The 12,209-nt window shown below is 31.9% G+C and overlaps 1 protein-coding gene across 1 annotated transcript; it reads left to right on the forward strand.

Moving 5' to 3' along the window:
• Positions 1 to 4,891: 4,891 nt before the first annotated feature.
• Phum_PHUM191910 (Brefeldin A-inhibited guanine nucleotide-exchange protein, putative) lies at positions 4,892 to 11,963 on the forward strand (the record flags this gene model as incomplete). Its single annotated transcript, XM_002425275.1, has 13 exons — positions 4,892 to 5,015; positions 5,743 to 6,778; positions 6,863 to 7,446; positions 7,538 to 8,057; positions 8,166 to 8,688; positions 8,785 to 9,106; positions 9,194 to 9,790; positions 9,868 to 10,064; positions 10,161 to 10,388; positions 10,467 to 10,796; positions 10,915 to 11,202; positions 11,285 to 11,722; positions 11,808 to 11,963. The coding sequence occupies 13 exons, from the start codon at positions 4,892 to 4,894 to the stop codon at positions 11,961 to 11,963; spliced, it is 5,343 nt and encodes a 1,780-aa protein (XP_002425320.1).
• Positions 11,964 to 12,209: the final 246 nt, after the last annotated feature.

Consider the following 12,209-nt stretch of genomic DNA (forward strand, 5'->3'; position numbering starts at 1 on the left):
TTATATATTAATATCCCGCGTGTTATACATTTTATTACATATTATTATAATTATTATCATCATCATTTTCGAATTTTTTTTTTTTTTTTTAATAGTTTGTATTTATATTTATTCTCTTACATTATATATATATATATATATTTATATTTATATATTATAAACGTATAAATTTTTTTTTATATTTTTTTTTTACACTAATTTTAAAAATTACACGTGCTCATATCACGTTCGCACGCACACGCACACGCACACGCACACACTCACACACTCACACACACACAGACACATACAAAACTCGTGCGTTATTATATATAATAAAAATTATATCTTAACTTACATTATTCATTATCATTATTATTATTAACTTATAATATTATACAATATAAGTGAATAAATTTAGTAATAAAAAAAAAAAAATATCATTATTATTATTATTATTATTATTATTATTATTATTATTATTATTAATTTGTTTTCTTTCTTTTTGGAGTATTAAATAATGACGAGAAATTGTTAAGAAAGATTAAAAAAAAAAAAAAGGGAAAAATGGGTTTTTTTTCCTATTCCATTGATTTATTTGATTTTGTTCGATAATTGATCGATTTTTTTGTGTGTGACGTCATCGATTTAAAAAAAAAAAAAAAAACAAAATTTTCCAAATGGAATTTAAGTGACGAAAATTAATTTTTAAAAAATTTCACTGTCAGTTATTTTTGTTTGTTTGTTTGTGCAGATTAATTAATTAATAATAATAATAATAATAATAATAATAATAATAATAATAATAATAATAAGTAAATTTTCTAAAAAAATTGTTTAAAACTGAAAAAAACTTTTTTTTTTGGGGGGGGGGATTTGGGAGATTTGGGGAATTTGGAATGAATGCGAATTGTCTTTGTCTTTACAATAAATCACTTTTGGCACAATTTTATTATCCAGCGGGTACAGGGGGGAGGGTTATAATAAAACCTTGAGGGGGAAGTGTGTGTAAAAAAAAACTAAATAATAATAATAATAATATTGTAAAAAAAAATTGCAAATATACCCACGCGGCAGTGACCGGTTAAGAGAGTAACAGTAATGATAAGAGTATTAGAAAGAAAAAAAAAAAAAAAAAAAAACTTAATTAATAAAACGATTGTCTAGTTAAACGCTCGTAATAATAATAATAATAATAATAATAATAATAATAATAATAATAATAATAATAATAATAATAACAACAACAATAGTAGTAGTAATAATAATAATAATAATAATAATAATAGTAGTAATAATAATAATACTAACAACAACAACAACCTGATTGCGAAAACTTAAACGTGTTCGTAATCAATTCGACCGTAAGACGCTACTACTACGTCACACATAAAATTTAACGGATCCCCGCGTTTTCACCGACGATACGTCATCAATTTTTTAACCGTCTTTTATTATTATTATCATTGTTTTATTTTTTTTTCCCATTAATCGTTTCGATGATATTTTAAACGATCGTTAAACAAAAAAAATAAAAAAAATTTACGCGCTTTTTCTCGATATTCACGAGTCGAATGTCAAGACAAGCAGCTGAGTAGTTAATTTCTAATCGATATAGGAAAATACCCAAGGCTACACGCGGACACGTTTTTCTTTTTTTTTTTTTTTTTTTCCGTAAAGATAAAAACCGAAATCGAAATTTTAAAATAAATAATTTTTAAATCGTTTGTCTCTCCGAATGCGTGTGTGTACGTGCGCGTGCGGTTACGGTACGTTAAAATTTAAAAAAAAAAAATTAAGAAAAATTCAAAATTAGAATTTAAACGTGAATTAATTTTTACTTCGTCTACGGCAAAAATGGCGGCAAGCCCTCGTTTTTTTTTTTTTCCTCTTATTTATTTATTTTTAGAATCATCATTTTCTATTATTCAAAAATTAAAATAAAATTCTTTTTAATTTATACGCAATCAACCAAGGTTAATAATAATAATAATATAAATTTTCAATTTTCTCTCGTATTTTAAAAAAATTTTTTTTTATTTTTTCCCCCCCTATCGAATCCTTTCAATACGGACACGTTGTCATCATCATCATTATTATTATTATTATTATTACTACTAGTTACGACTATAACTAATATTTGCACACTCAAAAAATTCACCCAAAAAAAAAAAAATTATTGCACAAAAAATTTTTTTTCCCTTTTTATTATTATTATTTTTTTTTTAAATAAGGCGACCAAGTTTTTATTATTATTATTACCATTAAAGACTAAGTTTTTATTTATTTATTTATTTATTTAAGGCATTAATTAAATAGTTTTTTTTTTTTTAGTTTTTTTTCTCTTTCATAAAAACTCTTTTAGGGTATCCCTAATTAATTTATTTTGTACAATCGTTTTTTTTTTATTATCATAATTATCATTATTATTTCTAATACCCATTTATTAAATGTTTATTTATTTATTAAAAAACGAATACCCAACTCCTTTAATTTCATCTCTATATATATATATATAAAATTTATTTATTTATTTATTTTTTTTTTTGTATTTTTTTAAGATGAGCAATCCTGCATTGAAAAAAAAAAAAAAAAATGTAAGAAGAAATTTTTTTTTGTTTTTTTTTTTTTCATGTTTTTTTAAAGCGCACAGCCCTACGACCCCGTTCATTTAAAAAAAAAAAAAAAGTAAACTACATTAAGTATATTTTATACAAGAAGAAAAAAAAAAAAAGTGAAAAATTTATAACTAACTAAAACAAGCTCCCTTGAATACCTTTCTTTCATAACGAATCTAAATTAACCCTTCTCTAACTCGTCTATGCCTATGCCTATGCATACGCCTATGCATATGCGCATACGCGCATAGACATGTGAAAAATCAGGCCATTTATCAATTGTCGTTCATCCCTCAATAAAAAATATATCATTATTTATTTATTATTATTATTATTATTATTATTATAATTAATAATATTATTTTTATTAATTAATCTTTCCTGGCTTTTTTTTTGTCATTCGACTTGCCACCTTTACCTCCCGATGATTGTTGTTGTTGTTGTTGTTGTTCTCCGGCAGGTTTTTTATTACCACCCTGACTCGGAGTTTTGTTTTGTTGCTTTTGTTTATTATCCCCTTTACTTCCTTTACCTCCGTCAGAAGATTGCGGTTTATCCTGTTTTTTTTTGGCCGGCGGTGAAGGTGCGCTCATGTTTTCCACCTTCTTTTTGTTCTTTTTGTCTTTTCTAGAGAGAGCCGTTTCCCAGCCGTCGTCATCGTAGTCTTTGGGCTTGTCATCGTGACCCTTTGATTTTTTAGCTTTGGGAGCTTCTCTATTTTCTTTTCCCGTTCTTTTCTCACCCTTTTTCTCGTCTTTTTTACTACTCTTAGCCGCGGATTTTTGATTATCTTTCTGACCAGCAGATTTTTTACTTTTTTCTCCCTTTGAGTGTTTTGACGATTTGCTATCGTCCGAAATGGCCGTAGCGTGTCCGTTTTGAGTTTTCTGTAATCAAATCATTCGACTTCATGACATATGTATGCATTTTTATAATGATTATGAATATGATTATTATTTTAATTTTAATTTTTATTATCAATTGTGATCAACCATATTGTCATTTATAAATTTATTAATAATAAGTCATCCATCAATTTTAACTTGTTTCTCTCTCTGGCCAATTTTGAATTTTCATGTTGCATATGTTAACAAAAACTTGGTGACAAAGTTGGAATCTTATACAATCATAACAAAAAAATAAATAAATTATAATTTGTTTGTTTTATAAATTAAATGAATTTTAAACATGCTATAAATTAAAAGCTGTTATAAATATGTGTTGGATCTTTTGCATACTGTGTGTGTGTGTGCAGGCATGACCTGGATAAACCAAGACACTCAATGAACAAATCCAAATGATTTTGAATCATCATGTGAAAGCTCCAAATCTCGTCAAAATAAATTAAAATAAATTTCAATTAAACAATATTATTTAATAAAATTAGAGAATAGTAAAACTTTTAATTAAAAAAGGGCAAAGGTTAAAGTGAAACGAGGTAGCCACGATGGCATAGATGAAGTATTCGGACCAGATGGAGAATATCATTCTTTTGAAAATTTATCAATAAAAAATTTATCAATTATAATTTTCATTGATATTATTAATTAATTTATAAATACCTTGTCCTTAGATTTTTTTTTCTTGCCTGATTTTCTGTCACCTGATGAAAATCTCAAGTACTTAAAATTGGGAAGATCAACAGATGAATTGAATCCAAAAACAAACAGTAATGCGGCAAACACTAATACAATGCCGACAGGCAATAAAACCATAAATTGAGGTCCGACTACTTTTGAAAGATCCATTGTAACTAATTATTTAAATCACAAAATTCGAATATACATTCAAAGATTAGTTGCCAGCATAATAAACAGATGGGTTCTGATGACGAGGCTCTACGAGTTTCGGTCACATAGATAAATACGTTGCCAAGTTTATGTTTACTAGCTGAAGTGTCAAAGACGTGGAACTTCGAGTGGTTTTGCAATGCCTCCTGTATTTTTTTTTTCAAACGAATTTCAACTCTTTCTATAACAAATATACCAACATCGATCGGGTATAATAACGAAATCTTTATAATAAAATAAAGCTTTTTAAACAAAAATCAATCTTTGTAAAAGTTACAATGAGAAAAATAATTTCCGGTTTCGTTATTTCAATTCGAAACGGTTATCCGTCGGGAATAAGGTAGGCATATCGTACGAAAATGAGGCAACAAGACGTCAATGTCCGGCCAACAGTCAAATGGCCCCTAATCAGTTTTTATTTTCAAAACATTATGGAGTAATGTTTTAGATTGTAAACAAACATTAATCATGATACTTCAAATTGAAGTTTAAAATAGCATAACGATGCAAACTAGTGATAAAACAAAAGAAATGTTTATCGTAAGGGCTTTGGAAAAAATTTTAGCAGATAAGGATATTAAAAAATCCCACCACTCCCAGCTTAAAAGAGCTTGCGAGGTAGCTTTGGGTAAGAATTTTTTTTTAATTCAATTAGTACCATTTTATTTTTAATTTTTCCCAATTGCTAATTGCATTATCGTCGACGAAAATCATATTTTTAAAATACGTTTTTATACGATAGTTTTTTTCTCTCCTAACCTAAACTTGAAATGACTTTTTCTTTTTTTTTTTAAATGAATATTGAAATTCATTTCTTTTCTTTTACTTTATCTTGAGAATTTTTATTTATTTTACTTTTTTATTTATAGTAAGATAAGTTTTTTTTTTCTCCTTTTGAAATCATAAATTTTATGAGTCTTTTATTTGTTATACTTTTTGATGCCAGATTACAATTTTTTTGGTTCCAATAACAAATTTAAAAAGCATTTTGTCATCATTATCATTTATCATAATGTTTTACGTGCCATGAATATAATTTTATGCAAAAAATTATAAAATTTTAAAGAAATTTATAAAAAAAAATTTATTAATAAAATGCACCTAAGCATGTAACAATTTATTATTGTAACAATTTTATTACTTGGCTCAATTAAATTATTATTATTCGTTTTCCTTGTAATTAAAATGATAAAATAATATTTAGAATTGTGATGTGTTAATTTGGTTTTGTTCGAAAAAAAAAAAAAAATCAATGATGCAATGGTATCAACCAAAAAGACCTTGAATTTAAAATTTTATTAATTTTAATAAGAACTTGTATTTATAATAATTTGTAATTTTTTTGTTTCCAACAGAGGAAATTAAAGCGGAATTAAAAAATTCAAGCGAGTCCAATGCGGCATCATCAGCTTTACCATTACCAAAAAAAGATACGACAACAGTTACTGCGGAAAAATATTTTTTACCTTTTGAATTAGTATGTCAATCGAAATCATCGAGAATAGTTGTCACAGCCTTAGACTGTTTGCAAAAACTAATAGCTTATGGTCATCTGACTGGAAATGTGCCTGATTCGACAACACAGAAAAAATTTTTAATAGATAGAATTGTTGATACAATATGCTCATGTTTTACCGGACCGGCAACGGATGATGGAGTACAATTACAAATAATAAAAGCTCTTTTAACCGTTGTCACGAGTCAACACGTTCAAGTTCATCAAAAAACTCTTTTGAACGCCGTCAAAACTTGTTACAATATTTATTTGGCGAGTAAAAATTTAGTCAATCAAACGACGGCGAGAGCTACACTGACGCAAATGCTTAATGTTATTTTCACACGAATGGAAAATCAAGCCTTGGAAGAACAATATAAAAATAATAATCAAAAATCTGATGATTCCAACAGGGATAAAAAACAATCTTTTGTAAATTCCAACAAAACAAATTCGAACGAAATTCAATCTTCTTCTTCTTCTTCCACCGAAGGCATTTCAAAAACCGATGATAAAATAACAGAAAACGGTATCGCGAATTCTTTGGATGTCGACGTGAAAAAAGAAGATGTCGTTTCTGCTGCTACAAATTCATTCGATGAATTTCCCACTTCCGAAGAGGCCTTTGACGAATCTGTCGCCGAGAAAAAATCCGATTCTGATATAATCAAAGAAGTATTAAATAAAATAATAACCGATGTTGAATCAATATGCGAAAATGGTTCCGACACGTTGAGCGTTCCGTCCGGTCAAAGCGAAGACATGAATTCAATTGAAAATGACCAATCTTCGCTCCCGAAATTTACTCATGTGTTACAAATAGATGCCTTTTTAGTATTTCGTTCCTTGTGTTTGCTTTCGATGAAATCATTGCCCGAAGGAATTCCCGATCCGAAGTAAATATCGACGCTATAATGATTTTTCTTCTACGAATATAAATATATTTAAAAAAATAATAATAATGATTTTGTTCTTTACAGATCTCACGAGCTTCGGTCAAAGATCCTTTCCCTACATTTGCTATTATCAATACTACAGGGTGCCGGACCTGTTTTTAGGTCCAACGAAAAATTCATAACGACGATAAAAAGTTATTTGTGCGTCGCATTGAGCAACAACGGCGTATCAAACGTTCCGGAAGTTTTCGAACTTTCCCTATCGATATTTTTGGCACTTTTGTCAAATTTTAAATTGCATTTAAAAAAACAAATTGAAGTTTTTTTCAAAGAGATTTTTTTAAACATACTCGAAACGAGTAGCAGTTCGTTCGAGCATAAATGGATGGTCATACAAGCGTTGACGAGAATTTGCGCGGATGCTCAAAGCGTCGTAGATATTTACGTTAATTACGATTGCGATTTGACGGCGGCAAATTTATTCGAAAGACTCGTCAACGATTTGTCTAAAATAGCTCAGGGAAGGCAAGCCTTTGAACTGGGTGCGACGCCGAATCAAGAGAAATCAATGAGGATTCGTGGTTTGGAATGTTTGGTATCGATACTTAAATGCATGGTGGAATGGAGTCGAGATCTTTATATAAATCCCAACAGTCAGAGCGTATTAGGTGAGAAAAAAAAATGATAATAATAATAATAATAGCAATCGAATGCAATTAAAAAAAAAAAATTTTTTTTAATAATTATTTTCGTTTTTAGGCGCCGCCGACAAACATGCGACGAGTCAAGATGTCGATTCGATTCCTTCGCAGGGAATAAAAAGTGAAAGTTTAAAATCGTTCGGGAGTACGAATTCTTTGAATTCCGCGGAATCGAGCGTCAACAAAGAAATCCCGGACACGCCTCAACAATTTGAGGTTTTGAAACACCAGAAAGAAATATGGGAAACGGGAATCGAAATGTTTAACAGGAAACCCAAAAAGGGTATAAAATATTTGCAAGATCATAAACTTCTCTCGGAAAATCTCATCGAAATAGCTAATTGGCTTATTAATAACGATAGACTGGACAAAACCGCCATTGGAGATTTTCTCGGTGATAACGATGATTTTAGCAAGGCTGTGATGTATTTCTACGTTGATTTATTAAATTTCAAAGATAAGGATCTTGTTTCAGCGTTGAGACAATTTTTGGAAGGATTTAGGTTACCCGGAGAAGCGCAGAAAATCGATAGACTCATGGAAAAATTTGCTAGTCGTTATTGTGAATGCAATCCAAAGTATTAATAATTGATTATTTATTTTTAATAGTTTCCGGGAGAAAGGGAGGGAGGGTGGAGAGGAGGGAAGTAAAAATTAAAAAAAAATTATTATTTTTTCGATTGCAGTAACGGATTGTTCTCAAGTGCCGATACCGCTTACGTGTTAGCCTATTCAATCATCATGTTGACAACGGATCTTCATTCGCCTCAAGTCAAAAGCAAAATGACAAAAGAGCAATACATAAAATTAAACAGGGGAATCAGCGACAGCAAAGATTTACCCGAAGAATATTTATCGGAAATATACGATGAAATAGCCGGTCACGAAATCAAAATGAAGGGAAACATTTCGAAGCCGGGAAAACAAGTCATATCGAGCGAGAAAAAAAGGAGAGTCATATGGAACATGGAAATGGAAATGATATCGTCGACGGCGAAAAATCTCATGGAATCCGTGAGTCACGTTCAGGCTCCCTTCACGACGGCCAAACATTTAGAACACGTGAGACCCATGTTCAAAATGGCGTGGACTCCTTTTCTCGCGGCTTTCAGCGTCGGTTTGCAAGATTGCGACGATCCGGAAATTGCGCTTTTGTGTTTAGACGGTATTCGTTGTGCCATTAGAATAGCATGCATATTTCAAATGAAGGTACGTACGTTTAAATTTAAATTTAAAGAAGGAGGACCCGTTTACAGACGTTCTACATGTCATTTTTTTTTTTTTTTTTTTTTATATATAATCAAGCTGGAAAGAAATGCGTACGTTCAAGCATTGGCGAGGTTCACGTTACTCACGGCTAATTCACCCATAACGGAAATGAAATCGAAAAATATAGATACGATAAAAACGTTGATAACCGTCGCTCACACGGATGGAAATTATTTGGGAAAATCATGGTTAGACATAATTAAATGCATTAGTCAATTAGAATTAGCACAGCTCATCGGTACGGGAGTCCGTCCGCAGTTTCTTGCGGGTTCGACAAATAAAAAAGACAATCATTATTCATTCCATTCATCACTCGAAAATCAAACGGAACTCAAATTCAGTTTGAATTCTTTAGATCGTAAGTTAAAATCAAAATAAAAAAAAAAAAAAATGAAGGTGACGACCGCGTTCAAAACGATCGACTCCTGTTATTTTTTTTTTTTAGCTAGCGTTAAAGAAAGCATCGGGGAGACAAGTTCGCAAAGCGTCGTCGTTGCCGTCGATAGAATATTCACGGGTTCGACGAGACTCGACGGAGATGCCATAGTGGATTTCGTTGTCGCACTTTGTCAAATGTCCGTCGACGAACTCGACAATTCGACACATCCGAGAATGTTCAGCTTGCAAAAAATCGTAGAAATTTCTTATTACAACATGGGAAGGATAAGGCTTCAGTGGTCGAGGATTTGGCAGGTTTTGGGAGAGCATTTCAACAAAGTCGGTTGCAACGCGAACGAAGACATTGCTTTTTTCGCCGTCGACTCTTTGCGTCAACTCTCGATGAAATTCATCGAAAAAGGAGAGTTTGCAAATTTCAGGTTTCAAAAAGAATTTCTCAGGCCTTTCGAAGTCATAATGAAAAAAAATAGGAATCCCGCCATACGGGACATGGTTGTGAGATGCATAGCTCAAATGGTTAACAGTCAGGCTCATAACATTCGTTCGGGTTGGAAAAATATTTTCAGCGTCTTTCATTTGGCCGCATCGGATCAAGATGGAAGCATCGTGGAATTAGCATTTTCGACGACTGGAAAAATCATAAGTGAGAATTTTGTTTTCAATTTTTCATTCGCATTGAACGATTGAAAAATAAACATGGTCGTAAATATTGATTTTCAGATGAGTTGTACCAACAGTATTTTGCCATAATGATTGATTCGTTTCAAGATGCCGTTAAATGCCTTTCAGAATTTGCTTGTAATTCAAATTTTCCCGATATCTCGATGGAATCTATTAGACTGATTCGTACGTGTGCCGTTTTCGTAAATGAAAAACCTAATTTGTTTATGGAACACGTGATGGAAGAAGGACACCAGGTATTGATTGAGAGGAGATAAACCTTTTTCGTCATTTCGCATAAAAATTCATTTGAACTGCGATATTCGATTCGTTTTTCTTTTCTTTTCACTCAGGTTGCACCGGAAGACAGAGCTTGGGTGAGAGGTTGGTTTCCGCTTTTGTTCGAATTGTCTTGCATTGTTAACCGTTGTAAATTAGATGTGAGAACGAGAGCGTTGACTGTCCTCTTCGAAATCGTCAAAACTCACGGGGATGCATTTAAACAACACTGGTGGAAAGATTTGTTTCAAGTTTTGTTTAGAATTTTCGACAACATGAAACTTCCGGAATTATTTACCGAAGTAATTTTATTTATTTACATTATTTTATTTTTTTTTTTGGTGTTTTCGAAACTTAATTTTTTTTCCCGCCTTTTTTAGAAAGCCGAGTGGATGACGACCACTTGCAATCACGCATTGTATGCAATCGTCGACGTATTTAGTCAGTATTTCGAAATGTTGGGCCCGATGTTGCTCGAGGATTTATACGTTCAGTTGCTTTGGTGCGTTCAACAGGATAACGAACAGCTCGCACGTTCCGGAACGAATTGCTTGGAAAATTTAGTCATATCCAACGGTTCGAAATTTTCCAATAAAATATGGGATAAAACGTGTCAGTGCGTCATAGACATATTTAATTCGACAGTACCGTCGGCTTTGCTCACGTGGCGACCGCAAAACAATCAAAGTGACCTTGATATAATTAATTCGGTGAGTTTGTTTCGCATACGCACACGCACGCACACACGCATCCCATCATCCTGCGTGCAAATGATCGATTAAAAATGAATTTTTGTATTCACGTGTAAATGCCCTTTTCCCGTTGCAGAAAGAAAACAGTTCAAAAGATGTAGAAAAAGAAATAGTTCCTTATCCGAAACCCATTTTAAAAGTTTCGAGTAATAAATCGTCGTCGTCGTCGTCGTCGTCGTCGACGTCGCCATCATCCGCCGACGGAGGAGATGATAAAAATGATCAAAACAAAGAACAGAAATTATTTTCCGTTTTGTTAATTAAATGCATTGTTCAATTGGAATTGATACAAACGATCGACAACATCGTTTTTTATCCGGCTACGTCGCGGAAAGAAGATCAGGAAAATTTAGCTTTGGCTCAAGTGAGTGAAAGCTCGAATACGAACGAGCTTTGACTCGTTTCGAATGAATGCTCAATTGTTTCTCTCCTATTTTCTTTCACAGGCTGATTTGCTTCACGCGGAAAAAGGTGTCGTGAACGAACAGCAAAGAGAAGAGCAAGGAATGTATAGAAATCTCAGCAGCAAACATTTGTTTCTCCTCGTCGATTGTTTGCTGGAATCTCACAGGTTCGCAAAATCATTCAACAGCAATCACGATCAAAGGAACATACTTTGGAAAGCGGGATTCAAGGGAACGGTCAAACCGAATCTTCTCAAACAGGAAACTCAAAGTCTCGCGTGCGTTCTCAGGATACTTTTTAAAATGTATTGCGACGAAACGCGACAGGAAGACTGGATGAAAATACAATGTAAATTAATAGCCGTGTGCAAAGAAGCTCTGGAATATTTTTTGTGCCTACAATCGGAAAGTCACAGAGACGCGTGGACGTGCATTTTGCTGTTGGTTCTCACGAGAATATTTAAAATGAACGACGAAAGGGTAATATGGGAAATTGCATTTAATACTAATTATTATTATTAGTGAGATTTTTTAACTTACCTTTTTTATCCCTTCGCGATTTCAGTTTGGAGCTCACGCTTCGAGTTATTATTCGCTCCTTTGCGAACTCATGTGTTTCGATTTGAAACCAGAATTACGTTCCGTCCTAAGAAGATTTTTCCTACGAATCGGTCCGGTGTTTGGAATAACTTCTGGAAAAGGAGAAAAACAAAATAATTGACGCAATACGAAAAAAGAAACAATAATAATAATAATAAAAAATTTCGGAGAGCGTAAATCGTGTGAATCGGGAGCGTGAATTTTTTTTTATATTTTTTTTTTTGCTTTTTCTTAAAAGTTAAAGTTTTAGTAGAGCACGTGGTTTTGTTGTTGTTTTTGTTGTTGTTGTTGTTGTTCACTCCTCCTGTTTTTTTTGTAAATGTTATTCCCGTAGATGAAATGAAATGATACCGTAGAGTTTTTCCCT

The sequence above is a fragment of the Pediculus humanus genome, genomic scaffold (genome assembly GCF_000006295.1).
Source record: "Pediculus humanus corporis 1103172107541 genomic scaffold, whole genome shotgun sequence".
Lineage (NCBI taxonomy): Eukaryota > Metazoa > Arthropoda > Insecta > Psocodea > Pediculidae > Pediculus > Pediculus humanus.